The sequence below is a fragment of the Durio zibethinus genome, chromosome 24 (assembly GCF_047325235.1).
Source record: "Durio zibethinus cultivar Kanyao isolate XHJ-2024 chromosome 24, ASM4732523v1, whole genome shotgun sequence".
Taxonomy (NCBI): Eukaryota; Viridiplantae; Streptophyta; class Magnoliopsida; order Malvales; family Malvaceae; genus Durio; species Durio zibethinus.
The window spans coordinates 20,266,110-20,285,704 of NC_143185.1; the positions used below are offsets into that span (position 1 = coordinate 20,266,110).

The 19,595-nt window shown below is 34.0% G+C and overlaps 2 protein-coding genes and 1 pseudogene across 2 annotated transcripts; 1 reads left to right on the forward strand and 2 right to left on the reverse strand.

Annotated features, from left to right (window-relative positions):
- Positions 1–1,165: 1,165 nt before the first annotated feature.
- On the forward strand, positions 1,166–2,838 carry LOC111316230 (UDP-glycosyltransferase 72E1 pseudogene; annotated as a pseudogene).
- Positions 2,839–3,981: 1,143 nt separating this feature from the next.
- LOC111317158 (aminopeptidase P1-like) lies at positions 3,982–9,318 on the reverse strand. The gene is made up of 16 exons (XM_022919541.2): positions 9,112–9,318; positions 8,955–9,018; positions 8,720–8,859; positions 8,339–8,623; positions 8,140–8,262; positions 7,717–7,995; positions 7,311–7,397; positions 7,098–7,162; positions 6,877–6,943; positions 6,343–6,477; positions 6,130–6,210; positions 5,484–5,538; positions 5,258–5,362; positions 5,084–5,155; positions 4,536–4,660; positions 3,982–4,349 (listed from the first exon to the last, which is right to left on the reverse strand). The coding sequence occupies exons 1-16, from the start codon at positions 9,202–9,204 to the stop codon at positions 4,188–4,190; spliced, it is 1,938 nt and encodes a 645-aa protein (XP_022775276.2). The 5' UTR covers positions 9,205–9,318; the 3' UTR covers positions 3,982–4,187.
- A 749-nt stretch (positions 9,319–10,067) lies between these two features.
- LOC111317159 (putative NAD(P)H dehydrogenase (quinone) FQR1-like 2) lies at positions 10,068–12,824 on the reverse strand. Its single transcript, XM_022919542.2, has 2 exons — positions 12,149–12,824; positions 10,068–10,606 (listed from the first exon to the last, which is right to left on the reverse strand). Exons 1-2 carry the CDS (start codon positions 12,712–12,714, stop codon positions 10,378–10,380), a joined length of 795 nt encoding a protein of 264 aa, XP_022775277.2. The 5' UTR covers positions 12,715–12,824; the 3' UTR covers positions 10,068–10,377.
- Positions 12,825–19,595: the final 6,771 nt, after the last annotated feature.

Here is a 19,595-nt window from a genome sequence, read left to right on the forward strand (position 1 = left end):
TTTATTTGTTTATCGTGTAATTAGGTAAATTTACTTGCCATTTTAAATAAATAATTAAAAATTTTAAACAAAAGAATAAAAATAAGAGGTAAAATAGGAAGGGGGGTTAGGGTGGGGGAGTGGCCATAGCTACAACAGTGTGGAAACCGAAATTGAAGTTCGGTAATGCAGCCTAAATATTTAAAGTACTACTATTATTTTTTTTAAGCTTTTAATTTATCTTTAAATCTTATACCCTACTATATATATATATTTGAAGAAGACATTATATGTTCAAACTCTCTTGAATTCATAACTTTTAAATACCAACTCTAATGACATATTAATTACATTATATAAGGATTTGAAGATTATGGTAGGAATGATTTGTATTTATAATAAAAAAGTACAATCAAATGGACATCAAAATTGATTTTTCAAAATGTATTTCAATGTTCAAATTAGTCAAATGTTAATAATTTTATTAAAGGAAAAAGACAAGTTGCAATGAGTGTATGGGAAGCTTAGAGGAGAAATGTTGTTCATAATTACAATATTTGAACCCTTTTTTTCCTATCTTATATATAAAATAATATGTAATGATGTCATTAGAGTTGTTGATAATTGATGAAAAATTTATGTAAAATTTGAGAAAAAATCATGTGGGTAATTATGAATTACATTTAATAAATTCATGCCAACATAAATTGTCTTTAATGATTTTAAATAAGTTAAAAACAAGTTAATTTGTTGTGAGGTGATGTTCTGATTGAATGAGTAGATATAACATGATAAAAAGCTCAACTTTAATTACATTTAATTGCTAATTTTAATATGGAAAGGTGATTATTATCATTAAATAGCCTTGCACCCCAACTCTTCTCTTAGCCAATTGACATGAAAACTTACCCACCCTACATTATAAATAGCCTTGCACCACTAATAATTAACGAAAAATTTATGTGAAATTTGAAGAAAAATCACGTGAATGAGTGTAAGTTATATTTAATAATTTCATATCAGTATGAATTGTATTTAATAATCCTTAAAAAATTAGAGATAAATTGGTTTATTATATTATGAGATGATGTCCTCATTAATTGAGTAAAGATAAAAAGATAAAAACTCAACTTTAATTACATTTAATTACTAGTTTTAATATGAAAGAGTGAACCTCATCCATAAATAGCCTTCCACCACAACTCTTCGCTTAACCAATTGACTTCAAAACTTATTCGCCTTACGCCTCCATCTTAATTGTTTCTCCTTGTCAGCTCTCAGCAACCAGCATCAATGAAAAGCACAAAACCTCATGTGGCCCTCCTGGCAAGCCCTGGCATGGGACACTTGATCCCTGTGCTTGAGCTTGCCAAACGCCTCGTTTCCCATCAAAGCTTCAAAGTTACTGTCTTTGTTGTGGCAACCGATCATGCCTCAATTGCAAACTCCCAACTTCTACAATCACCTTCAGCCTCGAATGATCTCCTTGATATGGTTTTACTCCCTTTCATCGATCTTTCCAACATAGTTGAACCTGATGCATCGTTCGTAACAAAAATAGTGATACTGATGCTTGAGTCCTTACCATTTCTCCGATCTGAAATCTCTAAGATGGAGTTTCGTCCCACTGCTCTAGTTGTTGACTTGTTCGGAACTGATGCTTGGGAGATTGCCGATGAATTCAACATGTTAAAGTACGTATTCATAGCTTCTAATGCATGGTTTTTAGCAGTTATTCTACATGGTCCGGAGATTGATCGAAAGGAGGTTGATGATCATGTTAAGAACCAGAAGCCACTTAACATTCCGGGTTGCAAGCCGGTTAAGTTGGAGGATACCCTCGATGTTTTTTTAACGGATCCCAACGGTCCATTCTATCAAGGCTTTGTTGGCTCAGGGATGAAAATGGCATTGGCTGATGGGATTTTGATGAATTCTTGGGAGGGACTAGAGCCCACAACTCTTAAAGCCTTGGGAGATGCTAAGAAGGTACCCGTTTATCCAATTGGTCCACTGGTGAGGCCTGTTGAAAAGCCAGTTTTGGGAAACCAAGTAATAAATTGGCTCGATAAGCAACCTAAAGAATCAGTGATTTATGTGTCGTTTGGAAGCGGTGGAACCTTATCAGCCCAACAAGTGTTAGAGTTGGCCTGGGGGCTGGAGCTCAGCCAACAAAGGTTCCTATGGGTGGCTCGTCCTCCGCTTGAGAATGATGCATCAGGGTACTTTTTCACTGTAGGTAACGGCTCTGATGGCACCCCAGATTACTTGCCTGACGGATTTTTGGCTAGGACCCAAGATAAAGGCCTGGTGGTCTCAATGTGGGCACCCCAAGTTGAGGTGTTGAGTCATCCATCGGTTGGTGCATTCTTAACCCATTGTGGGTGGAATTCAGTCATGGAGAGTATCATCAATGGGGTACCGATGATTGCATGGCCGCTCTACTCTGAGCAGAAGATGAATGCTGCGTTGTTGACGGAAGAGTTTGAAGCAAGCATCCGAGCCAAGGCGATGGAATTAGATGGATTGGTGGGAAGAGAAGAGATAAAATCAATGGTGAGAAGAATATTGATTGATAGTGAAGGACAAAACATACGAGCTAGGATCAAGGGGCTTAAAAATAGTGCAGCAAAAGCATTGACCGAGGGTGGTTCCTCTTATAATTCACTGTCCCAAGTAGCAGAGATCTGTATTCAGCACCTGAAAACAAAGAGTTACGGGGCTTGATCTTACTTTATGTTAGGATGTTGTTTTTGCTGTTTGCGTAACTAAACAATATTGAGAGTGTATGATGGTATAAACTTGTTAAAAGCTTTTTTAATTTAAAAATGATAAATAAAAAATATATATGAAACGAGAATGAAATTATATCTGAATATTTTATTTTACCGTATCATCTTATGATAAAAACTCGAATATTCACGGATAAAATGATATAATGATGCAGTTAAAATCTTTTCTCATCCATGGTAAAATGAGAAAAGTAAATATGAGAAACGTGGAGCACACCAGTGCATAATTTGTTCCAGAAATGGGGTCATGAAGATGGGAAAAGTTCAACTCAACTGGTCTACAAATCAGAGTAAATTGCGCTAGCAAACATCAACGTTCCTTGGAATTTTCAAGCACGTGTTAGGCATTCATGGACTAGAATCAAAGTCATTGCCTTTGGTTTTCATTAGTGGCTTTGTTTTATCTCATTGGAGGAGGCAATCTACCTTGCATGCCTTGTCTCATGTCTGCAAAATGCAAACCCCATCTGATACTATACGACTCTCAGCTAGGATCAATCCAACAAAAAAAAAGGGTTAAAATCGAGAATACAAAATACGTTTAATCCTTTGGTGCTATACATATAACGTAATCACATTAAAAAATCATAGTTTTTATTATAATCATCTTGTTTAGTATAATAATACATTTAATTACGTGAACAAATGATAAGTTATTGGCTGATCTCATATCAGTAAGATTTTGTTCAATTTGGTGTTTTTTTTCCCCTTTTTTGATTTTTATTCATTATTTTCAATTTATTTTCATTTATTCTTTTTATTGGAAAAAGTAAAAACATGTAATAAACACATCAACGTGGACCCTAAAAACTAGAGAATACAGCTAAAACTAATCGACACAAGCATTAAATACCGTAGTTAAAATCTAGTCAATGCACTTGTTAAGCAACTATCTTGACATGATAGTTGCCTTAAATTTCCACGGTCAAATTGGATGATAAAATGTTACCAGATGGGTTCTTGAATATCACCAGCCAAAAAGGCTGGCGGTTCCAATGTGGGCACCTCGAGCACTCATAGGTGGATTTTTTGTCCCATTGCGGGTGGAATTCAAGTCTGGAGGGTACCGTCAATGGTGACCCAATAATCGTGTATGCTGGCTGAGCATATTGGGGTGGCTACCAGGTCAAAGTTGTTAACATCAGAGGACGTGATTGGGAGAAATGAGTGCAGAGTGATCTTTCATGTTGCATATTTTTCCAAGCAATAATGAAGAGATCATTGAGGCTATTTTCATTCCTAGAAGTCTCAACATCCCTTACATAAAACATTAATTACCCCATAACGGTCAAATATAAATTAGCCAAATAAAATCATTTACCGAACAAATCTCATATCTGATTCTAATATAGATGGAGAAAAGCAGAGAAAGATGTGAAAGGGTTGCTTTGCTTGGGCTTCCTGAATAGAGATATATCATGCGCTTAGAGGTTCAGTGGCTTTGTTCAGCCAATCCATCTCATTTTTATCCATGAAAGGTGCAAGAATCTGCCTACATTTTGAATGGTAGGTATTCACAAACTCAATCTCCTCGGGTGTCAACAGGCTCAAGTCAATCAACTTTACCTGATATGGTGCCTGAACATAAGATAAGCCATTAAAAACCTAAAATTTAGCTGTCTCAGAAAAGCATAACTATAATCTGCGAGAAGCATGGCGACCCAAAAAACTTAAAAGCGTGCATACACTCGCACAAACACACAGAAACACACATTCAACATGGTTGATAGGAAGACGAGAAAAGATGAAAAATCACAAACTTACCCATGTGATATGCTCAAATGATAAGTAAACCTTATCACCGAAATTGAATTCAGTATCAGCCTCCTTGATTACAAGTACATTCTCTAATCTTATACCAAAGCTCCCATCTTCATAATATCCAGGTTCTGGGAAATGGAATTTCCAAATAAAATTAGTAAATACTGCAGTTTTTTTAGGAATGACACATTATTTTTCAGACCAAGCATACACTAGGTAGTATTCTAACATTGAGAAAATAGAATCTTCAATTAATTAGAACTTTATAATCATGCTAACATATGCACATATGCACAGAAGAAACAGCCACAAAAGCAGCCTAAGACTGATTGTGCAAAAGATTTGAGCCAAGATACAGCCTTAAATGCTTAAAAACAGGAATACATGAAAAGCTAGAAATAAATTGAGCATTAAAGCATTAACTACAAAAAAAAAAAAAAAAGGGAAGATTTGAAGGGAAATCAGTATAGGGCAGGACAAAAATACTTTGTTAAGTAGAAAGAAAATTTTCGGCCATGGATAGAGTACAAGGCAAGACAAACAAAACTAACCATCCGTCACTGTCATGGAAACTTGAAGTGGCACATTACGAGCCTGTGGCCTGAAACTAATTTGATGAGGCCCTGTTCCAAGTAGTTCAACCAGAAAAGAAAAAGTTCAATGAAAAGTTTCATTCAATCAACTGCAAACCTAAGTCCAACAAGTGATTGTAGCTCATTGCTAACCTTCATGAACATTCAGGTAAGACCCAATTCCATGACCAGTACCATGTCGATAATCAAGACCATACCTCCACAAAGGAATTCGAGCCAGAATATCAAGAGCATGACCTATAAAGCAATCAGTCAATCAAAAGAATATTGGAGTTCAGGCAAATTCTACATGACTTCAAGCAAACATGCTCAAATAAATATGGAACAATTAAAAAGATAAATAGAAAATTTTTAATACCATTAGTTCCATCAGGAAATCGAGCGTTGCCCAGAGCAATATGGCCCTTAAGAACCTACATGGAATCAAGCAACTTGTTAAAGGCTTAAGTTCAGGAAGAATAGGAAATGAAATCCATGTGAATCTAAGGAACGATGGGAAGTGGGAACCAAGCATCTTAACCTATTTTAAATCCAGAAGTATCGAAGTAAACAAATATCTAGTCTAAGAGTCATAAATTTTGACTTCCAGTATGTTGAACACTCTTCAACTGCCCTAATGCAAGTACAAATTGGGTTGACATGTATAAAACAATCACAATTGATAACTCATTAGGATTGTCACTACAAACAATATTTGTTGCTCAATCCATACAACAATATTAATTTAAAGTTGAATATGTATTGTCAAATATAGATAAGACATCAAAATGGTTCTATGGTTCCAATTACATGTCACAATCATTCATGTGACACATCATTGCCCAGGCAAAACAACAAAAATGCCCAAAGATTGATATGCTGCTTGTATTATCAAACCCACCAGGGACTTAAAAAAAAAAATGCAAATCAGAATTAAAAATTTTATTTAGTGTCACCAAAAGGAAGGTGAATGTAGGTACCAATAAATTAAATATTCAGAAGAGAATGCAACAGAGACCACTTACGGCAGTATAGCAAGTCTTCTCATGTGCTGAAGGTTTTCCAAAATGAACCGTCCGAGTTATATCAGTTGTTCCATCTAGATACTTCAATGCCATCCATATTATTGGTTATAGAATTAAGAATCATATCTAAGAATCTAAAATAAAATAGTTGACATTTTATTGATAGTTTTGGTTAATGAATATAAGCTAAAATATTAGCATTTGACATCAAACCTGCGCTCCTGAATCAAAGAGATAAATGCTATCAGGATCAAGCTCAGCACATGTTTCAGCCTGAGGTGTGTAATGGATGATGGCCGCATTTGCACCAACCGAAGAAATAGTAGGGAAACTTAGGCCCCTAAAGTGCTGCAATTAGTAAACATAGAAACAATTTTTGTGAAATGAACAACTACAAATGCATGCACAACATTTTAGCAACAACTGAAACCAGTAACATAGAAACAATTTATGTGACATAAACAAGTAGAAATGCATGCACAAAATTTTAGCAACAACTGGAACTGCAATGCTCATTTCACACTAAATGCTTATAAGTTGCGACTCTTAGGAAATTCCTAACCTTCACGTGATGTGCTGCCTAAGTTTTCAAACAAAACAATTGTTAGTTGATGATGGACAGAAAACAACACAATTTGCAACTACTAATAACAGAATTTAACACTTGATACTTTATTATTATTGTTATATCCAAAATGACATTTTGATTAATATTTCTTATTACCACAAAGAAGTAAGTATTGTTACCTCTTTTGAGGCACGAAATCCCTCCAACTTATTACTAACAATCACCTCTGTCAGTTTCATAGCCTCCCTGCATGGTTCATTCCAATAGCATGAAAAGAAACTAAGAGCCAGTCCACCTCAAGCTTAGAAATTTTTGTGAACTGGAGGAACAGCCCGTTTGGTTTCAGGCTTAAAAAACAACGATTAAGCAGGGGCAAAAGAAAGGAAAGATATCAACTTACGGGTTTTTTTTGCTTGCTCCCTCCCCCTCCAAGAAGTAACCGGAAGCCCCATAAATCTCTTGCATCTGAGCATTTGAAAGAGCATTAGCATTATTTCCAGCTTAACAACAGCCTACAATCTTGTTGCATGCGAGAAATATTTTACTTTGAAAGAAGGATCAAATATAAACAGATGTGGATAGAACCTTAAACAATCAGAGAGAATATAAATACCTGCGTATCCAACCAGACAAGATACTGCACGACAGCTGCACCATCCCGGATATGTGCATTTCTTAATCCATCCAACTCAACTGGATTCTAAAAATAAAAATTTGTTGATAAGGAATAATTAATTTATGATGAAACATAATCAAATATAATGCCCCTTTAAATATTAAAGATCCTGTCATGTTCTATCAAATAAGTAATGGTCCCTTCCCTTTTTTCTTCTTTGGGGAGGTGGCATATATTCTTCGGGATCAGTGCATGTATATTTACAAGAAAACATCCAAAATCTAACTTAGTTTGTTCTAACTTCTAAATAAATGATTTTCAGAACATCAGAAGAGACATCATATAAATATATTTTATGCACTTCTAAAGTATGATTCAACCTGATAGGAAGAGCATCAACAACCTTTAAGGCTTTCGCCAGGGCCAAAGGTGACTGCTTTAGGAGCACCTTATTAGCATCTAGTTTTGAAAACAAAGCATAGCAGCATGAAGCAGGATCAACCCATATAAGATCATTATAGTTTTCTTCTGCTTCACACTTATCATTTTCACAAATACCATTTAGACCAGGATTTACTCCTGTGTCCTGGTCAAGCTGATTAGAATCTAACAATGCAACATCTGAACTCACTGCAGCATACTCCCGAACTTCAATTCCAAAATCTTGCATGGAAGAGCTCACCTGCATTAACATACATGAATGAATAAACCTAAACAATAAACATCTAGCCCATAAAGCTTATACCTTCATTCAAGGTGGGTGTAATAGCTAGCAAAATACAGAATATACCAAAGAATGCATAAAAAAATGAAAACTTCAACCTACAGTGGAAGAAACCTTCCTTTTGTCCGCATAAAGGAAAGCCGAATTCAATGTTACAATAGCAAATGCATGAACAACTGGACAGTAAGACACATCGCTCCCACGGATATTATACAACCAAGCAACCTGCAAAGAGGCCATTTAAACTCAAAATACATTGCTCAACAAATTCCATTAGACCGACAATTTGATAAAGCCACACCTCATCTAAAGCAGTGATGATAATTCCACGAGCCTTTGCGTTTGCGAGCTTTTCCCTCAAATCTTTTAGCTTTTCAGCAACAGAACGACCGGAAAATTCCAATGGATGAACAACAACTGGATTAATTTCAGTAGGTGGCCGGTTTTTCCAAACCTCATCAACCAAATTGGTTGAGGTTTGAACTAATTTCTGTTGCTTTTTCGCAAAAGCACGTTCCCATCTTTGAGCGGTATCCACTGATACACACCAAGGATCAACCCCAACAGCAGCCTCCCTTGGCAAATTCTAATTTTTTTTTAAGTGATAAACGTAAGAAAATTAATAAATTATCAAAATTGAAGCAAAAGATTGAATTTTGGTGGGGCAAAATGTTAAATTTACATCAGATATCCATGCGTCAATGAAAGGATCTTCTCCGATACGCATTAGTTCCCACTGATCACTAAGCTGCTGCGTTGCTTGCAGGAAATATCGGCCGTCCGTCCATAGTCTTGCTTCATCTTTTGTTATAAGCGCCAAACCTAAAATATTTTTCAAAATCAATAAAAATAATATACAGATAATAATTTAATTTCTATAATAATATTGATAATATGAGGAAATTAAAAATAGAGACCTGCACTTCCCGTGAATCTAGAAACGAATTCGCGCCTTTTGTCCCGAGCAGAAACATATTCGCTCTGCAAAAATCGATTAAAAATTTTTTTAAAAAATGTAATTTTTTGAAATGATAAAGGAAATAGTATTTAAAAAGAAAATTTTTTTTATTTTACTTGATGATAATCTTCAGAAGGGACGACTAAGGCATCGAGAGTAGGAGAGTGAGAGGCCATTAAAGACCTCAAAGCAGCAAGTGTTTCAGCCATGAGAGAGAGTGAGTGAGTTCAAAGTTTTGGAAAGAGATAGATAGAAAATTGGGGAATCCAGGAAAATCGCTGCTGATTTGAGGAGTTGGAGTTTCGTTGGAGACTCCGTTAGCTGAGCATTTGAGTAGAAAATTCCCTTTTTTTTTGGTTTGGAAATTCCAGGGTTGACATTCTTCTATAGGTTTTACCGTTAAAAACTTACCATCCATTTTGACCTGCCGCCTCGGTAAAAAAAAATTACAGCCAGTGGCAGTGGGTTACCCCAACGCCAGTGATTTTTTAATCTTTGCTTTTGAATCGACAAGAGAATGACTCAATTTGCTAAGATCATTCTTCTCATTGCAACGATTTTGGATTTAAATTTAATTGGTAATTTTATCCTGATCTGAAAAATTAAAGAATCTATTTATCACAAAAAAAATTTTTGAAAAAATAAAAAACGTAATTTCCGAATAATACTGAAGTAGAATCCTCTAGGAAAGGAATCCTAATCTATTAACAGTACTGAGCCCTTTCCTCTTTCCATTCTCAAATCGAATATAATTTAAAAATAATACGAATAAAAAATATAAAAAAAATATAATTTAAAATTTTAAAAAAATCATAAATAAATTTAATAAAATCAAAAAATTATATTTTATGTTTTTATATCAATACGAATCATAACACATAATTTTCATATAATACATAATTTTCATATGAAACATTATACGAATACAATATTTTATATAATAGAGTGACACAAATCACCAGATCCAGTTTTAGATAATCAATAGATATAACAGTTCATTAACAAATAAAATGGATGGTTAATCCAATAGAGATACAAGAGGATGATGATGAGAATTCAGATTGGCCTTGGATGACTAGAAAAAGAAAATGAAATTTTGTTGAATCAAAGCTTTGAGTGAATTACACGCAGAAAATTATACAAATGAAGAATCCCAATTCCCACATATAAACATCTTATTTGATGAGCCAAGACAAGACAGAAGAATATCAAATCATGTACATCTTTCTCAACTGAAAGGAAGAGAGGATACCAACATCAGGTGACATCTTTCTTTCATGCTGATTGTCACAGGAGAAATGCCAACACCAACGACAAAGCCAAACACATTCCAATTAATGAATATTGAACAGGATATGGGTAGTCCCCAAATGTAGGGCATGTCAAGCCTGAGAAAGCCTCTTGACCACATCAGCCATGTACTTTCCCTGATGCTCTGCAAGAGCCAGCTCTGTTTCAGTTGGCTCTCTTGTGCCATCACCAGCATAAACTCCCGCACCATAAGGTGAACCTCCTCGTATCGAATCCATTTTGAACATACCAGCTCCGAAAGTGTAGCCAATGGGAACAAATACCATTCCATGGTGTGCCAACTGAGTTATTGCCGTCCAACTAAACCAAATCGAAGCACAAGAAATGTCAGAATGTTGATAAGTATATACACCTAGGTAAATGAGTTCATTGATAAGTAGACAACCCTTTTTTTCTTTTTTTTTTTTTACATTTAATCTCTGAAAAAAGAAGAATAACTTAACCCTTTCAGTTTTAATTGCTTAACAGCAATTTTAATTCATCTTTCTCCACGAATTCATTAAAAATACACAATGATTAAGGTCAGAAAAGCTCATTTGAACAGATAATCCTTAAGTACAAATGGGTCTCAAATGAAACTCCATGCTGAAAACTTTGGGCACTAAGCACCTTAAAGAAAACCATCATATTAAAAATGAAACCACTTTAGATCCTCCAATTTTAGTGATCTCAGTACAAATATAACTTATCATATTATTCCAATCATCTGGAAATGTTTAGAGAAACTTCTATGGCTAACTTACCAATAAAAAAAACCGTTAAGGGATGAAAAGCCATAATACCATGGGAGAAACAACCGTCACCCAACATTTCCAAAGCCTAGAAAGCTTCTATATTTCACATTTACCTTTCATGTCAGGCAAAATTCATCTTTCACAAGACATATAAATCATAACTTTTATTGGAACAAACCTAGCCATAAGTGAAATTGGAAGCGTCTCTTGTCCTAATTTCTAATAAAGCGTTAAACGGGCACTACTAGGTTCTTTAAAATAAAATCAATGAATTTTAAGGATTTAGCGGGCCTACCAGCCTTGTAATTGAAAGAAATAAAGTCTCTCAAATAACCACAGACCATGGTAACCAAAAACCAAGCAACTAATGCAGATTCAAGAAAATCTTTGCACTTCGAAGTAAAAATAAATTTAAAAAGGAACTCAACTACGGCTCCAATTCGTGCCCTTCATCTATTTCATCTCATGAGGCATCGGCCACGACCACAACATGGTAATCAAAAACCAACTAACTAATGCAGATTCGAGAAAAATCTTTGCACTTCCAAGTAAAAATAATTTACAAAGGAACTGAACCATAGCTCCAATTCGTGCCCTTCATCTGTTTCATCTCAAGAGGCATCGGCCACAACCACGACATGGTAATCAAAAACCAACTAACTAAAGCAGATTCGAGAAATATCTTTGCACTTCCAAGTAAAAATAAATTTACAATGGAACTCAACTCTAGCTCGAATTCATACCCTTCATCTATTTGATCTCATGAGGCATCTGCCACGACTTCTAACAGCTGAGATAAGACATAAGCACATTGTTCAACTATAGATGTCAAACGAGACAACATGGATCATCTATGAGGCTATAACATCTCTTGTTTGGATAACAAATTCAGGAAAGAAACAAGGAAAAGAGAAAGATTTGAAATTGTTACTCAAAATTTCCCTCCTGATATAGAAAGTTTTGGAGAGAAATGTATTAACTAAAGCATTCAAATTTATGGATAAAAATAAGGCCTTGAAACTCTACTATACTAATAAAGCATTCCAATTTCCGTCCTTTGTTACCATTCCAACAATAATATAGAAATTGAATCACAATTGCGACTTACGCTGTGGTTTCTTGGCCGCCTCCTTGTGTTCCAGTACTAACAAAGAACCCAGCCGGCTTACCGGCTAGCGTCTGCTCCTTCCAAAGCTGCCCTGTGGAGTCGAAAAAGGCCTTCATCTGAGCCGCCATGCACCCATACCTCGTCGGAAACCCAAAGAGGATCCCATCCGCCTCCGCCAATTCCGCCGCCTTAATCTCCGGAACCTCGGGGTCTTTAGGCGGCACCCTCATATGCTCCAGCACATTAGCCGGAAGCGTCTCGGGAACCCGATAAAGAACCGCCTCGACACCTTCCACGCCGTCGACTCCTTTCTTCATCCGCTTCGCCAGCTTCTCCACGTGACCATACATGGAGTAAAAAACAACGAAGATTTTTAAAGTTGCGGTAACTGTTTGAGTATCCGTCGAATTCACCGTTGCAGTGGGAGTTTCGTGGAATTCTTCATCGGCGGCGATGGGTGCGTTGTTGGTGGCGGTGGTCGTGGTGGAACCACGGTGGCGGGCGGCCTCTTCGGCAGAGGAAGGATGCTTTTTTTTGCTTGGGACACAGCCACCGCCTTTCCCCATGGAGGATTAATGGGAATCGGGATTAGGGATAAAAGGAAGAATTAAGGAAGACTAAGGTTTTCTTCGTAGTTAGTAAAAAACGCAATAAATACTTAGGATTTTGATGAGAGTAGGTGCAGAAAAAAATTTGATTAGCTGTAGCTGAGACTACAAGACTGGTTCGTACGACACGTGTCCCATTTTTAAATTTCAAACGATGTCGTTTTAAATTTTGTTTCCTGTTAGATTAGAAATATAATTAAGTCAAACCGAATCCGTAGTGAAAAACTTGAATTAAAATCCCCACTTGAAACTTACTTAGATTTAAGTCTTAAATTTCAAGTTTGAATTTAATGCAAAATAAAAGTTGAATTATTTAAATCCATTCGATTATATTCGTTTATCAAATAAAAATACTATCTCAATTTTTATATTTATTTTAAGTTCAATTATTTATATTTAAACTCAAATTTAAACTAAATTAATATATATAATAATAATTTTAATTAAAATAAAATAAAATATAAAAATTTAATGAAATTAATAAATTATTCGATTTAAATATTAAAAAAATTAATTTAATTTATTTGATAAATTAAATTATTTAAATTAAATTTAGGAATAATATAAGCAATTCAATTTGAATAAAATTCGATTAATTGTGAGATCATTTATATCCATAAGTCGGACAAAACAGCATGTATAAAATTTGGTCCTCAGCTCTAACCCAACTCCATTAAAGCCTCTTAATCGCAGCAGCCCCGGTAAGCTGAAGTGGGCAGTGGCCCCATTTGCCCATTACTATTCTATCTTGGATGCTTTCAAACCAACTTAATACCCGTAGTTGGTTGGAACTTGAGACTGTTTTTAAGTTGCACTCATTCACATTCGCCAACTCCCATCTACCCTTGTCAAGACAAATCATTTTTGTACTCCAAACTCGATTGTTTCTTACTATTCAACACAAAACCAACATGAGCTGTTCGTGTCAAGGCTCGAGCCTGATCCACTCCAAACTTGCTTCAGCAGCTGATCTGAGATGAGACCTGTTCTCCGATCTTCTCAAGTCACGCTTGTCTTGTTAAGACTGAAGTGCATCCATGATACGAAGCCCATATCATTGGGAAATGATGGGCTTCTGCCCCAAAATAATGGCCCATAGGAAGTGGGCTTAGAAATCCAAAATGCAAAACCCATGCCTTGAAGAAATGATGGGCTTGAGTTCAAAAACAATGGACCATTCCATAGGACTGAATACAGGAGGCTGGGCTTAGAAATCATAAGGTAAAGCACATATCTTTAGGTGGGATTGAGTTTTAAACCCGTGGCCCATATTTTCAAGTAAAGAAAAAGTCCTGGGGTTAGAAAATCAAACAAAGCCCATACCATTAGGAAAATCATGGGCTTGAGTCCAAAACAATGGCCCATAAAATTTCTTTAGCCGTACCTTACCCACTGGCACATGGCCACCCCCTTTCCCAACACGTGTTTAACCAAAGATTTCAAAGGCAAAATTGTAATTAATATTCAAACTTACGAATTGAAAATAAACAAACGAATATATATATTTTGTTTATTTTTAGAAGTGTGTGGATTTGGTTTATTTAAATTATAAGATATATGTATTCGATTCATATTCGGTTTAATTAAATTAAAAGAGTTTATTTGTGAATATTAAATAAACATATTTATGAATAATAAATAAATTTAAATAAACAAACTCTAAATGAATATAAATAAACTTAAATAAATCTTAAAATAAGATTATGATAAACGATAAAAATTTAATTTTATTAGTATTATTATAAATAAACAACAAATAAATATAAACGAACAATAAATGAATAAATTTTAAACGAATTGATTCACGATTATAAACAAATTGAATAAAATTTTATTCATATTCGGTTTATTTAATAAACGGATATAAAATATTATTTAAAATTATTTGTTAAATTTAATAAACAAATATAAATCAAATATATTCACAAACAATTTATTAAAAACTTTATTCATTTATACATTTAATTAAACCCTTGAAACCAAAGAAAAACATTATAATGGATACCATGTGTCAATTATGAGATCAATTATTAATGAACTCTTATATAAAAATCGATTTCAAAATTAAAAATTTTGAATTCAATTTTTAATTATAATCCAAACGATTAAAAAATCATAAATTATGAGATTTAAATAAGGAGTTCATCAAGTATAGTAGAATCATTGATCATTATTTAATACCCTCCAAAGATACTAACTTTGCTGTTGGAAAGATTTGTTGTGTTAAAATAAGGGGAATATAAAACAATCCTACTTTATCTATGTGTTAATATGGACTTTAAAGCAAGTGAAAGTTACAGACAAAGTGTTTGCTTTCCAACAGAAAAGATTCAACCCTTGCTACTCTTTTCTTTATTGATTTCATTTCAAGTATTTGACTAACATCTTTTCCACCAACGGGTAAGATATGGGCTAGGTTTCGATAATTGATTGGTTGATTGCTTTCTCCCATTTTTTTGTCTTTTCACAGCCACATGCTGTCTCGTACTGCCTCGAACCCAATGACCACTTAACCAATGTTGGACGGCTGGCTGGAATTTGACCAGAGGGTTTTAATTACTTTATGGTACACTTAAAGTCGTAAACCCACATAGATAATGCTTAAATTAAGGCTTAATTGAAGGGTTGTTGAAATCTAACTTAAAAAAATGAACGAATGCATATCTTACGCTTTTTCTATTCTCTTGGAGCCATAAGGCACGAACTTAAAGGACAATGCGTGAAGATTTCCAGCCTGGGAGGAGGGAAACATTGAAGAATACCGTGAGTGGCAGATACATCACAAACAACATTGATTTGGAATAAATCTAATAATCTAACATAGCATGTAAACTATTAAAAATTTTATATAAATTTATATATTATTATTTATGATATAAAAATATGAAATATATTTTTAATTTTATTAAAATTTTAAATTATATTATTTAAAATTATTATAACTAAATTGAAGAAAGTAGACTGCAAGAGAACCAGACTGAGAAAGGACGTTAATAAGCACTCACATCAATATAGAGACACACATCGCTATCATGCAGCTTTTCTTGCCACTATACCAGAGAATTGGGGAAGGAAAAGAGGGGGGGGGGGTGTGGGAGTGTTAGGGGCCTACTTCAACTATCGAACAGATGAAATGTAGCACAAAAAAATAATGGTTTTTTGTTTTCAGAGTTCCATGGGGAAAAAGGGTCGAATATTCGCATCTATCATGTGCAAAGTACTGATTCATTGGCAGATAGAAAAAATTCTACTGCTACTACAAAAAGGTGCCTGGCTTGGTTCATTGAACCCGGTGCAGCAGTATGTTATCATACAAATTTAGGGTTATGTCTTTTTCAGAAGAAAGGAAATGTGTAATAATACCATAAAAATTAGTACTGCCTTATAGAGTTTACATTTTCTGACTTATTTTCAAAACAAAGAGAATATGCTGTCCGAGCTGTATTACAGGCAAAAATTGATGGAGATAAACACATTTAAGCCTGGAAAAACACCTGTATGATGATTACTTAAGGATCTAATGTTATAATTAGGCAATATGTGATGAGATTTTGGGGAGTGGACCAAGGTATATTATTCTCTTCGAATTTGAAAGTAGGGGTTGAGATTATTTTTGTTGATGGTGTTTCTCTTCGAATTTGAAAGTGGGCGTTGAAATTATTTTTGTTGACGGTGTTTTTAGGTATTAAAAGGAAGGAAAGTGATTTGATAGTCGTATAAAGAATAATTTAGATTTACAACAAATATGTAGAGTTAAAGGATATTGGAGTTGATTTTTCAAGAAATTGAGTTTTTTTTTTTTATTTTATATATAAGAAGAAAGTTAATGTTATAATTAAGATAATTAATAATTGATGATAAATTTAAGTATAATTCAATGAGAGATCATGTGAATGATTGTGAGTTGCATTCTATTATGAATTGATGATTTGATGGAATATTAACGGAGATAATTGGATAAATTCCTTAAGGATGAGTCTGTTTTATAACAAAAAATTTGGATATTGATTATTTGTGGTGATGTGACAAGTTAAATGTACGTGATGAGCGCGAAAATTGATTTTATGAACTGAGTAAATAAGTATAATAGTTTGCTTTGACAAATACCATAAACTACAAGAAGGTTTTCATTAGTCAATTTCAAAAAAAAAGAAAGGCAAAATCTAGTTGCCCACAATAGCTGTTCAGCAGCTAATTGAAGTTGGAAGACGGGGAAACAAGAGTTGGAAGTGTCGGCATAAACATGACAACCATTAGTTTAAGAACTTCACATCATTATTTAGTCCAAAAAAAAAAAAAGAACTAAGTTTATTAAACTAATAAACAACTCAAAAGCATACAAAGGAATCCCTCCCATGCCATGCGCATCTTCCTCAGCCTATCTTTCTTTTAAGTATTTGTTTCTTCATTAAACAATAATAAAAGTACAAGTCAATTAACTTAAGCTGTCGGCTGCTTAGAGAATCTCACTCACTCTCTCTCTTGATGTTTTCATCCTTATCCTTTCTTACCACCTTGGCTTTACTTAATCCAAGTTTAACCTTGGTAAAGAAGAAAAGGGGAAGAAGCATTGCAAATTTTATCTCTTTTTGCTTAAAGTAAACACCAACTTAATTTAAAAACAACCCAACCTTGACAAAAACCCTCTTCACTTAGTAAACAAGAAAGCAATATATATATATATATATATATATAATATAGTAAAAGCTTTATCTTCTTCACCAGTTGCTTGCTTTTCTTGACAGACAACTTTATCATTCGTCCCTTCCAACATTGACAATTCTATTCCTATTTTTGCTCCAATGGGACCCAATGGAGTCATCAATGTGGTATAATTTTGCCAGCTGCATTTCCTGAATTTGATCCAATGGATAATCTTAGCAGCCAAAGCATTTTTCTCATAAATTTATGGGTTCTTTCAGATAAGATGCAACTAAAAGATAATAAGCAACATCTAAAGTTACCACGCTTTTACTTTCTCCTTCTTTCCAAGCATGGCATTTTCCCAAAATTCAATTTCTTATTGTTATGATGTTTCGAGTCATTTAGCATCTATGTAAGAAAAAAAATTGTTGGTTTATGTGGGATTTTAGGGAATCAAATCAAAATGTTATGATCTTGGAGCGTGAATGAGGCTATGAAGGCTTTTGATTTGGGGGGCATAATATGGCGGCTGGGGGTAACAGTGCCAATGTAAACGGAAGAGTCCTGATTGGTTGGAAGGTCAGAGAACAGTCCACATACATTGGAAAGTAACACGTGTATGGACAGAACTGGGGAGTCCCAAAAGAAGTACATTCTGGGATGGTGACACGAGTTAAAGTGTTTGGGTGCAACCCATGTGCATTCCCTTGCTACGAAAGCAGTCTTTGTCACCCTTTCTCTCTCTCGAAACCTTTTCTTTGTCGTTTTTAATGGTCTTTTCATCATGACTTAAATGGCTAGAGTTTGAGTGAGCCGCATTAGATTCCCCTTCACCAATCGGCTCTGATTATCAGAATTACCCTGTCCTTGTGGAAACTCCAACTTTCCCTCAGATTTTTTTGGCTTCAGTTTAAATGCATCTTCTTGTCAGACAAGATGGAAAGACGGAAAGTAACCATGGTTTCATTGGTATTTTATCAGATGCCTACTTCCCCGGTTGTGAACCACTTGGAGAGTTGCAAAAGGTTGAATGAGACGTTTTGAAACTGATTTTTTTTTTTTTTTCAAAGGATTTCCCTGGCCTTTCCTAGTAAGGAATTAAACAACTTACAGTTCTTTTAATTTTGTCTTCTCTTCTTGTCTTGTTTGTATTCACATTATCTTATTGATTCCTAGGTTTATGTATGTTTCTCTTGGTCAAAATAAGAATTTATCACTTCAATGCAGCATGCTGATTACGTGGAGGTTTGAATTTTACCGTATTCAATACAGCATGTCGATTATGCGGAGGTTTGAATTTTATTATATTTTTAATGTGATATTAATTGTATCATTAATTAAATTTAAATTTAAATTTTAATAAATTTTATTTAATATAAATTTTTTATAAAATTATTTTTTAATTATAATTATAATAATTTTTTAATCACAATCGTAATAATTTTAATTATTATATTTTATTTTATCATCTATCAAATAGACCCTACTATTATAATAATTTAGAACTATTGATAGAAGGCATAAAACTATATATCATGGATGGAAGCAAAGCTTTTGTTATTAAGTTATCATTAATTTAAATTATATATATATTAATTATGTTTTAAAAAATTATGTTCGAGAGGTAAAAAACAAGCTTTTTTATTTTTAATTTCTCGAGTTAATAACCTTTTAACCTTGTGATACTCAGGGTAAAAATGAGTAATGTTACTACAATAATTGAATGGGTGGGAAGAATAAAGAAATAGGTATTGTCCTTACTAATAATAATAATAATTGCCTTTGAAAGCCATGGCTTTAAAGACATTAAATGTCAGGAGATCATGTCCTTGAAAATCATAGTCAATAAAGGTGGAACTAAGAGTCAATCCTATATGTGTTGTTTTATTGTCTTTCTTTTATTTATTTATTTATTGGGATAATTTTTTTTTTTGGTTGTAAATGAGGGCTAGTGCCCTTACAAAGGATGGTGAGATGAAGGATGGTGGAGTAGAACTCACGTCTTACATGACTTTCAATTGATTTTTTAATTATTTAAAAAAAATAAATTGGATAAATTTCATTTTTGAATTGAAAGAGAAGTAGAAAGAACAACTCTATTACTCTAAAAGTCTCAATCAATCCTCTCTGATAAAATTATTATAGATTGAAAAACAAGAGCATCTTTATTAAGGAGGCACAATTGGGAACTATTT

Excerpts from the sequence above, each read along its gene's own strand:
- LOC111317158 (XM_022919541.2), bottom strand. The coding sequence starts at position 9,204 with ATGGCTGAAACACTTGCTGCTTTGAGGTCTTTAATGGCCTCTCACTCT. Across the intron at positions 7,163-7,310 it reads TTGTCTGGTTGGATACGCAG|ATGCAAGAGATTTATGGGGC; the intron begins GTATTTATATTC and ends TCAAATGCTCAG. Across the intron at positions 5,539-6,129 it reads AGAAGACTTGCTATACTGCC|GTTCTTAAGGGCCATATTGC; the intron begins GTAAGTGGTCTC and ends GATTCCATGTAG.
- LOC111317159 (XM_022919542.2), bottom strand. The coding sequence starts at position 12,714 with ATGGGGAAAGGCGGTGGCTGTGTCCCAAGCAAAAAAAAGCATCCTTCC. Across the intron at positions 10,607-12,148 it reads GGCGGCCAAGAAACCACAGC|TTGGACGGCAATAACTCAGT; the intron begins GTAAGTCGCAAT and ends GATTTGGTTTAG.